The sequence below is a fragment of the Chrysochloris asiatica genome, unplaced genomic scaffold, assembly GCF_000296735.1.
Source record: "Chrysochloris asiatica unplaced genomic scaffold, ChrAsi1.0 scaffold00028, whole genome shotgun sequence".
Lineage (NCBI taxonomy): Eukaryota > Metazoa > Chordata > Mammalia > Afrosoricida > Chrysochloridae > Chrysochloris > Chrysochloris asiatica.
In genome coordinates, this window is record NW_006408546.1 from 17538263 (window position 1) to 17560540 (window position 22278).

General features: G+C 42.5%; 1 protein-coding gene across 1 annotated transcript in view; it reads right to left on the reverse strand.

Moving 5' to 3' along the window:
* Positions 1 to 22278, reverse strand: part of NMNAT3 (nicotinamide nucleotide adenylyltransferase 3) — a 101005-nt gene that overhangs the window by 7635 nt on the left and 71092 nt on the right. Inside the window, exons 2-3 of the mRNA XM_006846657.1 lie at positions 10321 to 10504; positions 2120 to 2199 (exon numbers count right to left, since the gene is read on the reverse strand). Coding sequence (XP_006846720.1) covers positions 2120 to 2199; positions 10321 to 10504 — 264 coding nt within the window. The remainder of the gene's footprint in view (positions 1 to 2119; positions 2200 to 10320; positions 10505 to 22278) is intronic.

Sequence of the window (22278 nt, forward strand, 5' to 3'; positions counted from 1 at the left end):
TGTATAGGGTTTCCAAGGAGCGACTGGTGACCTTGAACTGCCGACCTTGCAGTTCAAACCGACCTTGTAGTCCAGCGCAGTAACCTACAGCACCCAGTTACTTTGTGTTGTTGATAAGTGCCACCAACTTTGTGGTTCAAGACAACCTTTCAGTCTAGTGTTTTATCCCACAGTGCCACACCAGGACTCCTCAAGTTACTTTAGAAGAGACGAAAATAAGTAGAACTTACGACCTGATGAGAGAGACTATCATGCTGGGCAGAGCAAGGTAAGACTTTGGTGGAGGGAGAGTCCATCCTAATGAAGGCAGCTGGGGCCAGTTTCACAAGGAAAGTAGGTTCTGACTGAGTCCCACAGGGAGGCAAGAAGGGGCAGGCAGGTAAAGAGCTGGGCTTCTGGAAGTGTCTGCAGAGAGGTGAAGCATGAAAGGATGGGACCCTCAGCAGTCCATCATCCCACTGCTCTCACTGGATAGAAGAGGCTCTAGCTTCTCCAATGGTCTAACAGAGTTTCCATGCCTAACTACTTCCTGTCCTCTGCCCAGAAATGTCCCGGCCCCAGACAACTGATTCATCCTAATCCCGGTGCAGGAGTCTCCCCCTCCAGGAAGGCATCCCGATTTGGGCCTGGATCCCCAACTCTGGGCTGGCTGACCCTGTTGTCAGCCCAAGCCCAGAGCCTGGCCTAAGAGGGTGCTTAGGGACCATGTGCTGCACCCTGCTGGGAGGGACTGCTGAACAGAGATAACACCGAAGGAAGGCAGAAGGCTGAGGATGGAGTGTCATGACTAGGGGCTGGGTAAGAAGGGGCCCATGCAGACAATGGAGGAGAGACAGAGACCAGAGACCATCATATAAGTGGGTCATAGAGGAGACACTATAACTCCTTCTTCCTTAGATTTTACTGTAATGTATAATCTCTCAAACCGGCTGTACAACCAATCCCCGGAGTACTTATAAAAATCCAAATTCCCAGGCTACTCCTCTTCCATTCAAGAGGTCTTGGGAGTGGCCTGGGAATCAGTGTTCTTAACCAGCCTCTGTGGGTGGCTCTTTGACCAGCATTTGGGAACAGCTGCTCCAGTGCATGTCATGAAACTTTGGCCTTGAGGGCCTGATGGCATTTTCAAGTCCTTTCAGAAGAGCAGTCCCCAGTGTGTGTTCTGTGGAGCACTATTGCTCTTAAGTACTGTTGAGTTGGTTTTGACTCATAGCAACTGGTGGGTTTGAACTGCCAACCTTAGTTTTGCATTAAAAAACAGATTCCATGATCTAAAAGTTATCAGAATTGCCGTAGGCCGTTTCCCTTTCTTGTAGAGTCACAGTACACAGGGACACATAGTAAAGGGTCTGAAAAGTACTGCAGTCAATACATTATTTTAGGCTTGCTCAACCTTGGCCTTCCCAAACTCTTTGGGTCTGCAAGTATTATTTCACCAACCAAAGCTGGGAGACTTGAGGACTGGTCATCTGGAGTTACGGCCCTGCAGGACCAATGAATCCCTGCTTGTGTCCATGCTGCCCTCCCTCATTCCCCGCCCCCCTACCATGCCCCTGTTGGTCTGCAGAGAAGGCTGTGCTTTTGGTCTCAGGCTCCAAAGCAACCATTAAAGAAGGGACAGTGACCTGACCTCATAGCCAATGGGGTTCCACCAAACATTGGGATTTGACAGCAGGCTAGAAAACCAGAGCATAATTCAAATCAGCTTTAAAGTCCCTTAAAAATAGGTTTCCTCATCTGCTTCCACGTAACCATGGCATGAAATGAAATGTCTACAGAGTGGATAGACAGAGTTAGTCTCCCTGGTGACGTTTTGTAACAGCACATTTAAAAGGCTGAGGATTTTCAAAGAAGCTAAGCTTCATTCACCCAGTTATCCCTGTGTGGCCTTGATTATAATCCATGTCACCAGCACCAGTCACAAGGGAAGGGAAGCACCTTTGGAACTACAAGTGCCAAACGAGCATAGCAATTTACAAGGAGGAACTGGTGGGGGGCTGTCTAATGAGACCGTTCATTCTAACATGTCATCCAACCAGACAGGACTGTCTGGGGCCCAACGGCTAGACTCAAGTCCCCGTGACTGACACTAGCTACAGATAAGAGGGTCAGCACCCACCTGCAGGGGCCGAGGAGAGTGCCTTGTCACCAGGGCCTTCGGTCGGGGGCAGAGCTCTGAGCAGTTCCTGGTGGTGATGCCTGTGTTGTAAAGATAGGGCTCAGACTCTGTCCATCCTCCAGTCCCCGTAGCCACCCTGAGAGTCTCAAACAACTTTAATTCACTCATTTCCCAATATTTGTAGAAGGCTTCCTAGGTGCCAGGCAGTGTGCCAGGAGCTGAGCAAGCAGACGCCACCTGCGCCTTCAAGAAGTGTCCTGCCTTCTGAGCGAGCTGCGATAAATCAGGGATACAAGACTAACTCTTGTCTTCTAATATTTCCATTCAAACCTTCTCACCTGTTATACAGAAAGTCAACAATGAGTAGTGGTTCCGGATATGGGCTATTAGAATCAGACAGAACCGAGGCATCAAAATGACTCTACATTTCTTAGTTGTGTGACTTACACCTCTACTGGAGTCTTAGATTCTCATTTGTAAAGTGGGGATAATAACACCAACTATTTAGACTTTGTGAAGGCAAATAAGTGAATATACATTAAGTACTGGCAAGGTACAAGGCACATAGTTAGCTCTCAAAGGGTGTGATCCCTGGTTATAAGCTAGTAACTGAGGACTCAGTAGGACAAAGGCTAAGCTTTTGTCAGGGATCTGGAGTCTGGTGGTCTGGATGAGTCTTGGCTTTTGTGAGACCCCGGTCTATCTGTGGACATTTTCTCTTCTGCAAAATGAGAAATAATGATAGTTACCTCCAATGGTGGTTGTGAAGGTTAAAGAAGTTAACACATACAAAAAGTAGTGGACAGTGCTTATTCAATGGCAGTATTTAAAATAGAATTATACTTAATACCATTTTGGTATGTCCAGCTTTTTAGCAATCTGTCTTTGACAAGAGACTACCAGAAAGCTGTTTGCTTGTGCTTTATTGACTGTGCAAAGGCTTTTGATTGTGTGGATCATGACAAGATATGAACAACCTTGTGGAGAATGAGTATTCTGGAACACTTAATTGTACTCATGAGGAACCTGTACACAGACCAAGAGACAGTTGTTCAAGCAGAACAAAGGGATGCTGAATGGATTAAAATAAAGAAAGGCATGCAAAATCTGTACACTGAGCAAATAATCCAAGAAGCTGAAGAATGTGGCATCAGGATTGGAGGAAGATTTATTAACAAGCTGTGATATGTAGCGGATGTAACCTTGCTTGCTAGACATGAAAAGGACTTAAAATATTTACTGATGAAGATCAAAGACCACAGCCTTCAGTATGCATTGCATCTCTATGGAAAGAAAACAAAAATCCTCATCGCTGGACCAATAAATAACATGCTAAATGAAAAAAAAAAAAAGATTCAAGTTGTCAAAGAATTGATTTTGCTAGGATCCACTATTAACACTCATGGAAGCAGCAGTCAAGAAATCAAACAATGTATTGCAATAGGAAACACTTCTGCAGACGACCTCTTTAAAGTGTTCAAGAGCAAAGATACCAGTTTGAGAAGTAAGGTGCACCTGATCCTAGCCATGACATTTTCAGTAGGCTCATATGCATGTGAAAGTTGGATAGTGAATAACAAGGAGCGTAGAAGAATTGATGCATTTGAGTTATGGAGTTGGAAAAGAATATTGAAAGTACCATGGACTGCCAGAAGAACAAACAAATTTGTGTTGGAAGAAATTCAGCCAGAATGTTCCCTAGAAGCCAGGATAGTGAAACTTCTTTCATACTTCAGACATTTCATCAGGAGGGACCAGTCCCTGGAGATGGACATCATAATTGGTAAAGAAGGTCAGTGAAAAAGAGGAAGACCCCAAAAGAGACGGATTGGTGGCAGCAGCAGGCTCTAGTGTAACAATTGTGAGGATGGTGCCGGACCAGGCAGTGTTTCGTTCTGCTGTGCATAGGGTCACTATGAGTCAGAACTGACTAGACGGTAGCCAACAAAAATCTTCTACAAATGAAAAGACACTTGTACCACCTTCTCCTTTCTTGTCTTCTTTATTTAAAAAAATTAAAATAGGTAATTCTTTTACTTCTCAGTTAGATCTTCTATTTTTCACTTCCTGTATTACGTATTATCTACTAAGAGCTGTCTTTGGGAGTAAGCAGTGGCAAATGCCTAGTGGCATAGTCATTTGCTTGGCAGCCAAGTGAATGGGATCAAGTTGAGGCTCTCCTGCTTATACAAATAGTCCTGAGGCCTCACTGATATCTTGTTAATGGGTATGGAAACTAACATCAGCCTCACGGTCTATAGAAAGCTGGGAAAGTAACCCCATGCTGATTATTGTGGGGAGAGAGTACAGCAAACAGGTTCAAGTCCAGAATTAGACTCCCTGGGTTGGAAATTTTGGTTTCAACTAGTAGCTGTGGAATCTTGGGTGGGCTTCTTAAGCAATCTGTCTCCAGTTTTCTCATCTGTAAATAAGAGGACCTTCTCCACAGGATTGCTGTGAGGATGAAGTGTGAGCTTAGCCAGTCTACAAAAAATGTCCAGTAAAATTAGTTATTATCATTCATCTCACTCTATCGCCACCCTCATTCTCCCCCGCCCCGCCAGTTTCATTCATCTTTATAGTTCCATAGTATCTAGGAAAGTGAGCCGCGGAAGGCTGCTGAATGCAGAAATGATAGCAGGAGATGAATAAGTACAACTAGCCCAGGTTCAAAGTCCTTCCGGGTTACCTCACTAGCCGCTGAGTCTTTTTAGGGCCTGCCTGGACTCTGGCTGTGTCTGTCTTACTGGTCTGGTTTAGATGAGCTTTATTTCTGAGGATATATTTCAGGCGGTCTGGGTTTTAGTGCTAAATTGAGGTAGGTTTGAATCTCACTTCCTCTTATTAACTGTAGAATCTGTGTATGTTATGAACTCTTCCGAGTCTCTATTTTTTCATCTGTAAAATAGGATTAAATCCATCTATCACTCAGGGTTACTGAGCTGACTAAACATGATAAATGTGAAAGAGTCTCGCATTTTCACATCAAAAAAGTAATGAGTAAAAGGTGATGCCTGCCATTTTGTTTTATTTGACTTGGGGTAGTATATTTAAAAGTTCCCTAGTTGAAGTTCAGTCTTCTTTGAATTTTAGCGGGACCTCCGAGCTTTGGTTTATAAATGATTACTCCCAGTACCAAATGCATTTGCCTCACAGACTTCTGCTCTGCCTTTGTGGGGGCAGTGGCTGCTGCTCCTGTTTGTCTGAGTGGTACCCTGATTCTCAGGTCCTGGGGACTGAGCTGGGAGCATGCTCTCTGTGACCTCAGCAGTCTTACTGGCCTGCAGGGATGTCCTATCAGGGGTTGCTGAGCCCAGCCTCTACATCACCATTTTTTAACACTGCCATCGGCTGGCTTTTGAGCTCAACAGACTGGGGCTTCCCTACTTGCTTATTTGCTGTGTGTCCCTGATGAACACAGCCTCTCTGAGCCTCAGTTTTCTCATTTGTAAAATGAAGACAACATAAGGATACATGAGACAATGATGTGGGTCCGCTTGGACAATGATGGACCACTTCCAAAGTCCTCCCTCCAAAGCACAGGCAGGGTTGAGTGAGATATTACCAAAAGTCCTTTAAAGCATGAAAGGTGGCCTACACTAAGAAGAAAAAACCCCACCTGGTACAGAGGGAAAAAAATTCCCAATTCCCCCCATGGCGAGTTTCTATGGAAGTGACATTGATGTGCCGCTGACACAGTTTACGTCAGTATCACTCTGCTGTATGTCACTGTGATCCTACTGAAAGGACGCTAAGTGAAGCCAAAGGTGGGCCAGACTCCTGCTGTGCTTCTAAAACCACCTGACTCCAATTCTAACCAGATTTGTAATCGTTTAAAACTACATTTGGTGATTTTAAGAAAATGTTAGTGAATAAGCAAATTTTATAAAGCAATGGATACATTTTGGAGACGAAGCTCACTTCATCTTACTTAATGAACTGTCTCTGTCTTATACAATTGTGTTGAATATTATCAGTGATTCTCAACCTTGGCTGAACAAAATACACCATTGGGGACCTTAAAAAAAATACCCCTGTCCACCTTAGACTGATTAGAATCTCTGGAAGATGAGGACTTTAACAAAGCTTTCCAGATTATTCCTATAGTCTGGTTGAGACCACTGGGTTTGGCTGAATCTCAGTACCAACCATATGCCTGAATCACATAGTTGGTGCCCAAGGCTGTGGGGCTTAACCCTAGTCACACATTGTAACCCTCAGAGGAGCTCTTACCTCTCCCAGTAATCCCCTTCCCCAGACACTTGTGTCTGGCTTCTCCGTGAGACTCAAGCATCAGTATATTTAAAAGTTCCCTGCATGCTTCCTGTGAACAGTCACTGAGAAGCACCAGACTAAGGGAAGCAGTAAAAAGAAAGAGAAAGAGAGAGAGAAAAAGAGAGAAAAAGAAAGAAAGAAAAGAGAGAGAGACAATGTGTTCAGTAAAATCTTAGCTCACACCTGCATTTTGCAGCAGAAGCCCGAGTCACATTATTTAGCTCTGAGGTCACCTGCTATTTATCCGTGCATGGTTTATCTGTGTTGAGTATAAATTATGAGCCAGTGTTCGGGACGCAGGTAAGGTTGTGGTGGTGGTTGTGTGTTGTTGAGTCGGTTCCGACTCAGCGATCCTGTAGAGGGGTTCTGAGGTTGTAAATCTTTGTAGGAGCAGAAAGCCTCATCTTTCTCCCATGGAGCACCTGGTGAACTTGAACTGCTGATCTTGCAGTTAGCAGCTTAACAAGTAACCCACTAAGCTACCAGGTCTCCTGCAGGTAAGGTGGTGATGTGTGACATTGAGTCGTTTCCGACGAATAGAGACTCTATGAGGCTTTATTGGTGCAGAAAGCTTCATCTTTCTCCCACAGAGTGACTGGTAGATTCTACTTCTAACCTTGCGGTTAGCAAGCCGGCTCGTAATACAATATGCTACCAGGATTCCTGTAGGGAAGGCTGATATTGCTGTTAAGTGCTGTCAAGTCGGTTCTGACCCATAGTGACCCTGTATAGGGTTTCCAAGGAGTGAGTGGTGAGTTTGAACTGTCGATCTTATGGTTCAAACTGACCTTGTGGTCAATTGCTTATCCTCCAGTGCCACACCAGAAGTTACCTAACATTATTAAGTACTTAACCATAAACCAGGTGTTTGACCAACATGATCTCATTTAATTTGCAGTTAAGTTAAGTAAGTATTCCAGTTAAGCAGGTGATGTCATCCAGTCTTCTTAGATGAGTACCTGAGGCTCAGGGCGGCCAAACCACTTAGGACATGGCACTTAGCTGGTACATTTGGCTCCAAAGTCTGCACCCTAGGCTTTTTGTCTACCCCCCTCTATCAGCCTAGATAAATGAAAGCTGGCCATATATCTCATTCTAAAAGGATGATCTAGGTGTCAATTTCTCCTTGATATAATTTTCAGTGTATCTCCTTTCAATTTGGCAGTAAGTTCTGAAGCAGAGCTATGATTACTGAATGTTTCCAGTCAGTTCTTTACACAGTGAAAGACAAGAAGAATCAGGACATGGATGGAAAAAACAGGCACAAACTTAGGGGCTCTGATACATGGCATAATTACACTATCAAACATAACTGAAAACATACAGCAGAAGACTAAATAGATGACTGGGACCTCCTAAAAATTAGACACTTATATGCATCAAAAGGTTTCACCAAAAGAGTAAAAAGATCACCCACAAACTGGGAAAGAAATGTCGGCAATGATATATCAGAAAAGGAACAGATCTCTAAAATTTATAGAGCACTTCGACAAGAAGACAAACAATCCAATTTAAAAATGGGCAGAGGACATGAACAGACACATGGCCAAAAACATATGAAACTCACGAGCGCTAGCTACTTGCTGTTAAGTGCTGTTGAGTTGGTTCCAATTTATAGCGACCCTGTATAAGGCTTTCAATGAGTAGCTGATGGGTTTGAACTGCCGACCTTAAGGTTATCAGTCCTGTGTTTATCCTACGTTAGCCATTGCTGTTCTAAGTGCCATTGAGTCAGTTCTTACTTATAGCAACTGTATATTCATGGAGTGGCTGGTGGGTTTGAACCACCAACCTTGTGATTAGCAGTCTAGGGTTCACTCTACAGCGCCACACCAGGACTCCACATTAGCCATTAGAGGGAGGTAAAATCAAAACAACAACAAGAAATCATTTTGCTCCAGCATTAATAGCAAAGTTCCAAAAAAAAAAAAAAATCCCCACAAAAGAACAAAAGCGAACAAAGGTGTGGAAAGTCTGGGACCTTTCTACATTGCTGGTGTGATTCTAAAATGGTGCAACCGCTGTGAAAACAACGTTTTCTCAAAAAGTTGGAAATAGAAATACCCTAGGAATCAGCAATCTCTCTACTTGGTATAAATCCCCAAGAAATAGGAGCAGTGACATGAATAGATATCTACACACACCCAGGGTCACTGCAGCTCTATTCACAATAGCACAAGTATGGACACAGCCTAGACAGAGGGCCATCAGTGGAAGAATGGATACATAAACAACTTTGGTCCAAACACACAATGGAACACTGTGCAACACAGAGGAACAGCCCATAGCATGGAGGAACCTGGAGGACCTTATGACGACAGTGAAATTAGTGAATAACAAAAGGAGAAATACTGTAAGAGACCCTTATTTTAAAAAGTCTTTGCAAGCTTTTCATGCTAAAAGAAACCTGTGAGTGTTACCAGGAGTGGGAGGGAAGGAAGAATTATTCACTAGCTAGAGGGTGGTTGTTGTTAGCACATGTTAACTTGTGTGATGGGGAAGACAGTTTGAAAATAAAGAAATAAAATTTAAATAAATATTAACTCTAATAGGGGGAAAATATATAAAAAGAACCAAGGGAGGCCATGAGGGGCTCCTGCCAACCTTAGCACTGACAGTGACATATGTAGGGAGGAGGGAGTGGGTGGCCCTAAGTGCCTAGGAAATCTCCGTGGGCAGCTAGACTACACTGTCAAAGGCTAAGGCTAAGCCAGCTCATGGCAGGCCACGATTCCTAAGTCCTTAGGCCACCAGGTAGACTTCTAGCCTCAGTTCTGTCAGGCGGGACAGTCCTCGGTGGCCTGTCTGGTACAGCCTGACCGGTCTTCCTCTTTGGTCCCATCCTCTCTACTTCTGCCTCTGGGTTTCCTGACTCATTTCCCTGGAACGCTTTTATCTCAGCTACCTGTTGGTTTTCCACTTAAGGGGAGCCTTCCCTTGTTTCCTTATTTAAAATCATCCCTGTACCCCAGAACTCCTTGTCCGCCCTCTTCCTTGATTTTGCTCCATACCACTTGATTAGCTGTTTCACCCTTCAATGTCCTTGTTTACTTAGCATATGGTCTATTCGCCCATCTATAATGTAAGTCCAGGAGATCAGGGATTTTTGTTTTGTTTCACCCCGGTGCCTACTAGAATGCTGCCTGGCATACAGAAGACAGAATAAATATTTGTTAAATGTAAAAGAAAGAAGAATCAGGAGTGGGAACGAAGAGACTAAAGTCACGCTCAAGTGACGTTGAGGATAAGTAAAAAGTGAAAACAAGGCAGATTATGAAGAGGCTTGCCAATTATTCCACCCAGTCCCTTGTGCCTCCCATCCCTTAATGTGTAAAAATAGACAAAAGATATGACCCACAATTTGCAATCCCTTCCAGCAGAGCTGGCTGTCATTAATGACAGGTGGGTTTGGCCCACCTCACAGCTCTGACAGCTGAGGGCTTGTGGATACAAAGGTAGGACCTCCCGTTTCTCTGCTAACCTCTCCTTAAAGGTCTTCAGACACAAGTAACCATGACCTGATGTGCAGGGTCTTTTAAAATTACATTACTAATGCTGCACCGTATCAGCAATTCCAAGAGAAAAAAATCCTGAATAACTATGCTTTGATGTATTCTGGGCTTCTTTTTTTCCCTTTTCCGTTTAAAATAAAAGTCTGAGTTTGCAGAACCCACTTAGAAAAGATGGCTGAGTATCTCAACACACTATGATGGTATAATAATGAAAGGTCCCCTTTCCAAAATGTTACTATGTGGTCTGGGTCACATAAAACATTATTTACATTTTTAAATCCTCATTAGGTTTCATTTTCCTCATCTTGCATGAGAGAATGTGTCTGAGAGAAGGGAAATTACTTGTCCAGGGTCTCACGACTAGTAAGCTGTGGCCTTGGAGCACCAGTGTGGGAGCCCTCTGCCAACCCTTACCTCAGCACCTTCACCGTCTCTATCCACTGTGCCTGCTCACTCTCCCAGGGGTCCACCCGGATCCAGTCTGATGTCTGCAGGGCCAGCTGAGCCATGGCCACCCGGTGCTTGGCCGCCACAAGGTTTTTCTTCTTGTAGTTGTCATTGACGGGGGAGATGATGCCCTCGACTACCTGATATATTCCTAGGGAAGACAGACAAGAGACATTGTGCCCACACGGCAGCCCTAAGTCAGGCAGGTGTCCCAAATCTCCATGCCTGGTTCTGAGAGAATGCAAGCAGCCCTCAGCAGAAGTCCTGCTACCGAGAAACTGGCTAAGGAGGGGATCTCAGGACAGGCTCCTCTATAGCAACGTGGACAGTTCAGGTAGAAGGTCTCTGAAGAACATCACAATGTCTTTTTGTGTAGGGCTTAACAGAGACACCACTGTCCTCTAATGACATAGTGGACATAGTTCATGTAGTTTCTTAGCTTAAAACAGGGAATTTTGTCAATCAGAGATGTAGGGATGGGGTTTAGCATGGGATGGGCTTGGTGGACAGAGCCCTAGTGGTAGAGTGGGTTAAATTTTGGGCTGCTCACTACAAGGCTGTTCGAGAGTTCAAACCCATCGGTTGTTCCTTGGGAGAAAGATGAAGCTGTCTGCTCCCATAGTGATTTATAGCTCAGAAACACTAGATAGGGTTGCTTTGAGTCTGAATCAGTGGCAGCAGTGGGTGGGCTTGGTGAAATGAGGCATAAAATGCCTGTAAGTACCCACCATCAACTTTGGAGGCACATGTTGCTAAGGACAGGAAGGCCTACTCTCCGACTTTGGAACAGACATGGGCTGGGTCAGTGATGTTGCCTGGCTCAAGAGTTAGGGCATGGGGCATTTTAAGTTCAGAACTACAGTGACTCTGAAGAAGCGACAGAGAACCACCGTGGGAAAAACATGCTTGGGGCTTGAGAACCTTGGAAGCAAGCTCCAGCTCCATCACATACTAGGATGTCTTAGGCACATTATCAGGCTATTAAACAAATAAAAAGCAAGACATTTGAACTTCAGTTTTACCATCTGTAAAATGGAATAAATAATACTTGCTTGGCAGGATCTTGCTCTAAGCATGAAATTAGACAATGTTTATACAGTGGCATCCTATTTTACTTAGTATACAATGTATTTTTTTTTTTTTAATGTATCATAAAATAGAGCGGGCACATAAAAGGGCAGAATGCACCAACAGTTTGCAAATAGTTGTAAAGTATATTCTGTTTTATCCGTCACCTAACTCTGGTTGTGGTGGTGGTGATGTGCCATGGCGTCGGTTTTAACTCATAACTACTCTGAGTAGGGTTTCTGAGGCTGTAAATCTTTAAAGGAACAGAAAGTCTCATCTTTCTCCCACAGAACTGCTGCTAGTTCCAAACTACTGCCTGTGAGATTAGCAGCCCGACTCGTAACCACGATGCCATCAGAACTCCTTCACCTAACTCTAGAAGTTCCCTATTACAACTGTGACGAGAAGGTACTCACTATCTTTACTTCTATAATATCAATTCTCTTGCTTTGCTTCACTGCTTCACCGCATACCTGCATATCCTTTAGGAACAGAACACAGATTCGTTTTCCTGCTTTAGAACATTTTTATAAATAGAAATCATACTGAACGTATTCTTTTGTAACACCATTTTCACTTTAGGCAAATAAAATTGCATACAGTCCACCTAGTTCTATGGCTGTATTATATTCCTTGGTATGACTATATACTAAATAATTGAGCTATTCTATTTGTAGGGAGACCTGGTCTGGCACTGTGAGTCAATGCACCAGACTGCAAAGCTGTTTGAACTGCAAGGTTGGTGGTTCAAGGTTGCCAGCTGCTACTCGGAAACCCTATACAGGGTAGCTATGGGTTGGAACCAACTTGATGGCACGTAACAACTATTGGTAGACTTGGTTTAACTCTGGTTTAGGACAGTTACAAACACTGCTGTTGAAAAAAGTTTTGCACGTCTCCCTGTACACACCGTGGGCGCATTCTGCTAGCACACATGATGAAGAGGGAAAACTGCTGGGACACACAGTCCAACAATAGGTGTGTTTCTAGCTTCATTATATATCACATTTGCTGCAAGTTTTCGGTTGATATTATTTTTCAGTTGTGGCAGAGACAATACAATATGTTTGTGAAGAACTCTTTGGATTTCTCTTTCTCCTGGGTATATAAGAAGCTAATATTTCTCAGTTCCCCCTTGAAACTGGGTTGGGTTTCTGTAATTTGACAGTTATGGCCAGTGGGATGTGGGTGTCTCATTCAGACTTTGCTATAAAAACTCCACCATGCTCCCCTAGCTTTCTCATAGTGCGTCTGGAAGCCACACGGTAAAATGGCAAAGCCACAAGATGGAGCCTAGTTAGAACCCCAAGACACTGCTTAGAAGGAAACTGCCCTGTTGCTCTTCTGACCTACATGGGATTTATCTGATGAGAGAGAAACTTCAGTGTGTTAGATCACCGAGAGTTAGGGACATCTTGTTGCAGCCTAGCCTATCCTGACAAATATGTGACTTTGAAAGAGATATTCCCGGCTATTGTGGCTGAATTGTGCCCCCTTCAACAAATAAATTATAAATCCTACTATAGCTGTAGATGTAATCCCATTTGGAAACAGAGCTTCCTTTTTTATGTTAATACGACCACTTCAGTGTCCAGTGTGTCTTAAATCACTTTTCAGATGTAAAAAGAGCGCATTAGTCACACTGAGGAAGGACAAATTGGGAAAGACTGATGTCATGAGAAGAGCCCCAAGGAACTGAGGACTAGAAGCAGAGACCAGGATCTTTGTCCAGAACCAGCAGAGAGAGAAAGTGTCCTAGCTGTGAGAGAATACATTTCTGTTTGTTAAGGCTACCCACTTGTGGTATTTCTGTGATAGCAGTAATGGATAACGAAGACACATGCTATTACTAGTTTAAGAGCATTTGTCCTAAATGCATGTTGAATATTCATCAGATGTGTTTTTCTGGAACTCTTGAAATGATACTGTGATTTTCCTTTGTTAGTTACTTGTTACCTGCTGGTGAGTCAGCCTTTGCATGACACATGGTGACTCCATGCTCAAGGTTCATATCACTGTGATCCATCATTGGCTAATTTTTCAGAAGTAGCAAGCCAGGCTTTTCTTCCATCTTAGAGCTCTGCTGAAATCTACTAAACATCATAGCAACACACAAGAGCCTACGCAATGACATGAAGCCACAGTCAGGAATTGAACCAGGATCTTCTACATGGTGGTTATGTGCTGTGGAGTTGGTTTCGACTCATAGTGACCCTGTACAGGGTTTCTGAGGCTGTAAATCTTTACGGGAGCAGAAAGTCTCATCTTTGTTCCATGGAACAGCTGGTAGTTTCAAACTGCTGACCCTAGGGTTAGCAACCCGATTTGTAACCACTACGCTACCACAGCTAGAAGACAATAATTCAGCCACTGAAGCATCACCTTTCTCAATGAATTATACTGATTAATGCTCTAATCTTTTACTAACATCACATTCTTGAAATAAATGTGACTTTTTGAAGATACATCTTTCATGTGTTAAAGAGTCCTGGTGTTGTGCTACAGGATAAGCATTCAACCATAAAGGTCAGTTTGAACCACAAGGTTCATGGTTCAAACTCACCAGCTGCTACTCAGAACCCCTATACAGGGTCGATATGAGTCAGAACTGACTCGATGGCCCCGAACAACATGGGTTCACTTTGCTCCTGCTACTTTTAAAGGAAGTAACACAAGTCTATAATTTTCCTTTCTCTTTTGGTCCTTATCAGATTTTGGTATCAATATTAAACTAGCTTCATAAAAAGGTGTGAAGCTTCCTGTTTTCTATAGTAGTCTAAAGAGCTTGTGCAGAATTTTTTCTTGTGCTTTGTAGAACTCATCAATGAAGACTCATGAGGCTGGAGTATAATTTATGTGAAAAAATTTTGACTATTGATTTAATTTCTTTAATGGTTGTAAGATGATTAAGATTTTTTATTTCTTCATTATAATTTTTGGCAACTTATGGTCATCCTAGGATTTTGTCCATTATTCCTAATATTTGAAATTTACTGACATAAAGTTGCTTATGATATTCTTTTATCTATTTAATGTCTGAACCACCTATAGTGATGTTCTGTTTTCATTCCTAAGGTTGGCTGCGTCTCTGTCTCTTCTCTTTTTCTTTGCTCAACGCTGGTGTGGCACTACAGGATAAGCCCTCAGACACAAGGTTGGTTTGAAACGCAAGGTTGACAGTTCAAATCCACCAGTCACCCCTCAGAAACCCTATAAAGGGTTGGTTCGAGTCAGAGCCAGCTCAATGATACTTAAACAACAGCAACAACAAATGTTGGTTGTATCTCTTTCCTTTCTCTTTGCTCAATACTAGCCAAGGCTTGTCATTTTACTAGTCTTCTCAAAGAACCAGCATTCGGTTCTATTGTTCTATTCTACTGAATGTTTACTTTTTATCTTGTCAATTTCTGTTCTTATTTTTATGAATTCTATTTTCCTGCATTCTTTGGGGGATGTTTTGCTGTCCTTTTGGAACTCCATGTGATGGGTGTTCAGCTAATGAATTGCCTCTTATTGTTTGTTGTTAAGTGCAATCTAGTCAGTTCCGACTCCTAGTGACCCTGTGTAGGGTTTCCAAGGAGCGACTGGTGGGTTTGAACTGCCAGGCTTACAGTTAACAGTGCAGTGCTTATTATAGTTTGTCTAATTTCCTAATTCACACATTTCAGGCTATAAGATTTCCCTGTAAGCACGCTTTTACTTGTATCTTACAAGTTTTGATATGTAGTGTTTTCATGATCATTCAGCTAAAAAATATTTTCTAATGTCTATTATGATATTGTTTTTGATCCATGAGCTATTTAGAAGCATTCTTGCTTATTATCAAACATAACGGGGATTTTTCTTAAATAATTAAAAAAAAAAATATTCCTAACTTAGTTGCATTGTGGTTAGAAAACATATTCCATGCAGTTAATCACTTGAAATGTGGTAATACTTGCTTCATGTTCCTTTATATTCCAGGAAGTGACAATTTTGGTACCTATAGGTGACAGAGTATGTATTCTGTGGTTGTTGGGGGCAGTATCTGTCCATTCAAGATTGTTAATTGATTTGTTTCAACCGATTTTCCTACTTTTTTTTTTGGTCTTGGTTGAATTTTGGTTGTTGTGGGATTTGGGGAACTGATCCATTTTTGTCTAAGTAATTCAATTGTTGTTGCTAAATGCTGACCCTGTATACAATTTCTGAGGTGACACATCTTTACTGGAGTAGAAAGTCTCATCTTTCTCCTGTAGAATTCTAACCACTGACCTTGTGGTTCACAGTCCCGTGCTTATCGTACAGAATCACTGTGGTCCCAAGTAGTTTACTAAATGTTTATAACATGTCCACTATAAGAGAAGAGACACAGAGAGACAGGATATTGCAAGCCAAGGAACGACTGGAAATACTAAAAATTGGGAGAGATGCAGAGATGCATGGGACAGATACTCCTTCAAAGTCTCAGGAGGAATCAACATGGCTACCACCCTGCCTCAGAACCATAAGCCAGTGTATTTCCATTCTTGTTAGTCACCCATTGGTGGTATTTTATTACAATAGTCCTTAAAAAGAATACAATAGAATTCCCTTATTATTCTTTCAGTGGCTGCAAGATCTATAACAGTATTATTCCATTTCATTTTTGATACTGGTGATTTGTACCTTTATCTTTCTTTCTCAGGCTTGCTAAAGGTTTATCAGTTGTATTAATTTTTTTTCAAAGACAGACTTTTGTTTCATTTTTTTTTTTTCCCTAGTTCATTGGTTTCTGTTATCTTCATTATTTCCTTTCTTCCTGCTTTGGTTTTGGGTTTATTTATTCTTCTTTTTCTATGATTCTTGAAATGATATTGTGTTTTTAATATTGGTTCCCACGTGTTTGTTCTTAGTATATAGATTTAGGATTGATTTTTATGTGTTGATTATTTTAGGAATTTTTTTTTTTGTTAGATTCTTTGGGATTTTGTACAGAGACAATCATGCCATCTTCAAATAGGGAAAGGCCTCTTTTCCATTATGTATGCCTTTTAGCTCTAGATTTTAGGTCTCTCAGGTCTCTCTTATTTTTCCAATGTAAACATTTAGTGCTATAAATTTCTGTCTCAGCATTATTTTTGCTATATCTAACACATTTTGATATGTTGTATTCTCATTTTCATTGCTTTATATATTTTCCAATTTACTTTGAGACTTTTTCTATAACCCACTGATTACAAACAAGGAGCCTTTAAAAAGCAAAATGGAATTAAAAGATTATAGAATTTTTCCATGAATTTTTTAAAACCCCCCCCGCCCTGTATTTAGAAGTGTGTTTAATTCCCAAGTGTTTTAATATTTTCTTGTTGTCTTTGACTGATTTATAGTTCCATTAAAGTCAGAGAATATAGTAGTATGGATTTCATTCTTTTAAAGTCATTAAGGCTGGTCTTATGATAAGGTCAATCTTAACGAATTATCCACAGGTGATTGGTGTGGGGGAAGCATATTCTGATGGGTGTAGTGTTCTAAAATCCTTAATTAGACAAGGGTTTTGTTGTTCGGTTGGTCTATATCTTTGATGATTTTTCTGACTAGTAGTTCTGCCAATCTCCACCTATAGCTGTGAGTTTTTCCTTTCAGCTCTTTCCATTTTTGCTTGGTATTTTTTTGTTTGGTATGTAAACATTTATGATTATTATGTCTTCTTGGTGGATCTTCATAAACTTTTAATTTTGCTTATTCATCTTTTCTGGACATTTGGCTTGTTTCTTTATCAAATCTGAGAAGTCATTTCTTACAGTTTCTTTTTCTTTAAATAATCACATCAGTGTGTAGTTGTTGTCAAGTGCCATTGAGTCGGTTCCAACTCATAGTGATCCTGTATAGGGTTTCTGAGAAGCAGCTGGTGAATAATTTGAACAATCTACCTTGTGGAGTCCTGGTGTGGTGCTGTGGGTTAATGAGCCAGACTGCAAAGCCATTTGAACTGCAAGGTTGGCGATACAAGCTCACCAGCTGCTCCTCCTATACAGGGTCGCTATGGGTCAGAACTGACTTGACGGCACTTAACAACAACGACACCTTGTGGTTCACACTGACCTTGCAGTCCTGCAGTTATCCTACAGCACCATACCAGAGCTTCTGAGGGGGAGTTTATTTTCTGTACGAGAAGGAAAGAACATGAAAATGGAAATGAAAGGCCCTTTCTGAGTGGAGGGTGTGGTAAGGTGGAGGACTGGGTGGCTGATAGAAAAGGCAGACAGAGTTGAAGTCTGCTCTCTACACCTTCATAGCTGTCAGAGAGAAAACCTTGCGTTTCTGGGGTTGACGGAGCGTAGTTAAGAGACCCAATTAGATCTAGACGCAATGGGGTGTATAGTCTGCTTCCCATCTAGAGTTCTGCAAGGAGGAGATCTGACATTGCCCTGTACCCATACAGAGAAGCATTCATTGATTAGAAATGACCATGTGGCATGTACAGGTCCCCCTCAGCTTCACCAGGTGTCATAGCAGACACCCAGAACATTTTCCCAGGTCCCTTAAGAGAATCAGTGAAGGAGGCTGATAATGAACAGTCAGCAGAGCTGCTGGGGGTTGGAGGGTAGTAGGTGATGAACGTCTATGACAGGGGCCGTAGGGAGTGTACCCTAAAGCTTGGGACTGTGGTGTTGGCAATGCCAAAGAGAGTTCAGGTATGGACTCAGACAACAAGGTAGTGCCTGAAACAAGAGAAGCGGAGGAGGCTTCAAGAGGAGAGGAAGTTGTGGTGGAATATTTGGGGCCAAGCTATGAAAACTGCTTGTTGTTGTTGTTGTTGTTAAGTGCCGTCAAGTTGGTTCCGACCCATAGCGACCCTCTACAGGGTTTCCAAGGCTGTAAATCTTTACGGGAGTAGAAAGCCTTATCTTTCTCCCATGGAGCAGCTGGTAGTTTCTAACCGCTGACCTTAAGGTTCGCAGCCTGATTTGTAACCACTACGCTACCAGAGCTCCTTAGCCATAACCAAATACCTTGAGGGAATGAGTCATTGGTCCTGAGGGCTCAAGGCCATAGTTTCAGGGGATACCAAGGTCAACTGGCATAACACATAGTCCACAAAGACAAATTTCTACATCTTACTCTGGTGAGTACTAGGATCTTAAAAGCTCATAAGCAGCCATCTAAGGTGCAGCTATTAGTATCAGCTGTTCAGCAGAAAAAAGAGTGATGAAAATTGAAGACACACGGAAACAATTTGTTTGCAGGACTATGAGATCATATGAACAGCAGTCTCCACTCCTCTGAGAACAGAAAAACTAGATGGTGCCTGGCTATCGCTACCAATGGCTCTGAAGGGGATGACATTAGAAGGTCCTGCATAGAGTGGGAGAAAAACATGAAACAAAACTCAAAATCATAAAACAGACCAGGCTTACTGGTTGGATAGATACTGGTGGAACCCCTGAGACAATGGCTCTTCGTCACCTGCAAGGCTTGGAAATGAACTCATACCTATGTCTCAATTTTCAGTCACACATGTTGTTGCTATTGTTAGGTGCCAAGTCAGCTCCAACTCATAGAGACCCTAGGCACAACAGAACAAAACACAAAACCCAGACCTGCACCATCCTCAACGTTGTTGTCATGTCTGAACTCACTGTTGCTGCCACAGGTCCTCGAGGGTCCTCCTGTTTTTCACCAACACCCCACTTTACCAAGCATGATGGCCACATCCTGGACTAGGCCTTCCTGACAACATGTCCAAAGTAAGAGAGATGAAGTTTCACCACCCTTGTTTCTAAGGAACACTATGTGTTTCTTACAAGACACATTTGTTCTTTCTTCTGACAGTCCATGCTATATTCAGGATTCTTTGCCAATACCACAATTCAAAGGCATAGATTCGTTTATGGTGTTTCTTATTCATTGTCTAGCTTCCACATGCACATGAGGTGATAGAAAATATCATGGCACACCGTAGTCCTCAAAGTGACAACTTTGCTTTTTAACACTTTCAAGAGATCTTTCGTTACTGCTGTTTCCATGAACAATGACTGTGGATCTAAGTAAAATGAAACCCAACAATAGACAGGTCTATAAGAAAACAATGACATTAGAGAGGTACACACACCTTAGAATAATCAACCACTGGAAATCAAAAGGACAGCATTTGTCCAAGGACAGAGGTCAGGAGGATTAGGAAAGAAGGAAGAACAGAAGTGTTAAACACAGGGAGAAAGGGGGATACGTGACGTTACATTGAGGGAATTGCAATCAATGAGATGGAACAAAATATTGAATGTAAATCAGAATGGTGGGCTCTGTAAACCTCCACCCAATTCACAATAAAAAGTGAAAAACACAAAGAATGGAGGGAGAGCAGATAGAGGCCACTGCCCAAGACAGGGCAGACTGTTCAGTTAGAGGGCCTTGAGGGCCAGAGGAACCTTCTTTGATACCAGAACAGGAAGCTGCATGGGATGCATAATGCACATGTATAGAGGTAGACAGGAAAAGATGGACTAGACTAAAAGTTACCTATAAGAGACTAAGCTTTGCACCTGAAGATAGTTACTTGTAGAGGCATTTCTCTCCTCACCACTCATGGGAATAGTGGTTCAAGATCAAGTTGAAAGCCAAATAAGTTACCTTACTGCACATGAGAGTCCCAGTACATCAAATCAGACCCCCTCGTTCAGTACAGATTAGTTCTTTCTCTTTTCCTTTTCAAAAGAAAGGGGGGTTGGGAGGACTAACTCCTACTGGGTGTGGATGCTCTTGGGCAAATTACTTTTAACTTTAACTTTACATTAATCTCTGTTTTACACATGAGAAAGTTGGGGGTGAGGATGGAGGGACAGGGGATACTCTAAGTAAGTCTTCTGGGCATTTTGGATACCCAGTGTCACCTGTGATGGTTAGTTCATCTTTACAAGGCAGGTCATGCACTGAGAAATCAATGCTTTATTATAGCACCTGGGAGAGGAGAGTCAATAAAAATAACAATTTGAGCTAAAAATGAAAAGAGAGACTGAGAATAAACCCACTAATCTCTCCTTCTCACCCTCCAATTCCATTCAATTGAGTGCACTTCAAGCCTTTTCCCTTCCCCACGGCTCTCACACAGCATAGTGTTGCTTCTTCTGAGGCCAGACCTCCCCTCACTAGAGGCAACCATTTCTCCTGTGCCCCCACGGCTGCCCAGCCATACCTCTATCACAGCATATCCCATGGCCCATATGATAATGATCCGTTTGCCTTTGTCTTTCCCATGAGAGGGACTGCTCTCTAAGAAAGTGAGTCTGTGGTCTCATTCTGGGTAACATGCGTAACTATCACTTAGCAGGAAACATGCACTAGATTTGTCTTTGGGCTTTTACAGTGATACATGTTGTTGTTGTTATATGCCATCAAGTTGGTTCTGACTCATAGTGATCCTGTATAGGGTTTCCAAAGAGTAGCTGATGAGCTTGAACTGCCAATCTTGCAGTTCATCTGACCTTGCAGTCCAATGCATTAGCCCACAGCGCCACACCAGGATATAGCTGCCAGTTAAACACTGTTGACAAAACTCCTTGTTTATACCCACCCACTCAAGAAACCCTAATATAGAAACAGTGTTGTTGTTGTTAAGTACCGTTGAGTCAGTTCCGACTCATAGCGACCCTGTGAAGAGGTTCCAGCACTTTAAATTTTCTTGGAAGCAGAAAGCCACATCTTTTTCCCACAGAGCGACTGGTGGGCTCGAACTGCTGACCTTGTGGTTTGCAGTCCAGTGCTTATTGTATAGAGCCACCACACTCTGGAAAAAGAAAAAAAAAAAAAAAAAGGAATTAAAGACGTACAAAAGAAAGTGGGAAAGGAGAGAACACAATTTTGGAAGCTGGAGAGCTGATGAACAAGTGGAAAAAGGACAAGCAGATGCTGCAAGCTGGAACAGCTACAAGAAGCAATAGGAAGCCCTGAGGGACTCAGGAAATGGGGGAGCAAGCAATTTCTCAAGGTGGGGGAGCCGAAGGGCCTGAAGACAGGAGGACTAGTTGCGAGTCTGGCCACAGAGCCTTTCTCCACTATCAGCTCCCAGCTGTCTATTTTTCATCCTAAAGTCTGCTTTTTGTTGATGTTGGACCAGAGAGGCCCCTGATTCCTAGACACAGGTGCAAATAAGGGCAAGTTTGTTGTTAAGTGCTGTCGAGTCGGGTCACTTCCAACTCCTAGTGACCCTGTAGAGTGTTTCCAAGGATTAGCTGATTTTGAACTGCCAGCAACGGTTGTGATTCAAAGGGACCCTGTGATCCAGTGTTTTATCCCACAGTGCCACTCCAGGACTCCACATAACGGCAGGGTTAGGTACCATCTTTAAGGATTCATTTTGGCTCCCAGAATAACAGATTTGAGGATGTCTCTCTTAGACACTGGCCCATCTAGAAGAAGAGGTCTCCAGTGATTAGCTATCATCTGTCTTTGAACTGTGATTTCATCATATAGGGCCAGGAGGTGGACCAGCTTCACCAACATACCCAGTGCTTTCTGCATTTTAGAGTCTGACTTGTAATGAACAGCCAAGCAAGAGACAGATTTTAGAAAGATGCTGAACATGAGAGACAGAAACAAACATAACCGCCAGGAGAAAAGAACTTAAGATGGCACAAAGGCAATGTAAGGAGCAAGAGGAAATTTCATGAAACTCCACTTAATACTGTCAGAAAGGTAAGAAATGGTATCACATGCATGACACAAGAATGGGATGCTTTATAAAGGAACAATCAGAAAAGGGCAAAGAACTCTAGGATATTAAAAACATTCACTCACTCAACAAATGCTTTCTGACTGCTTATTGCATGCCTTCTTGTTGTTGTTGTCAGGTGCCATCGAGTCGGAACCGACTCATAGCGACCCCATGCACAGCAGAAC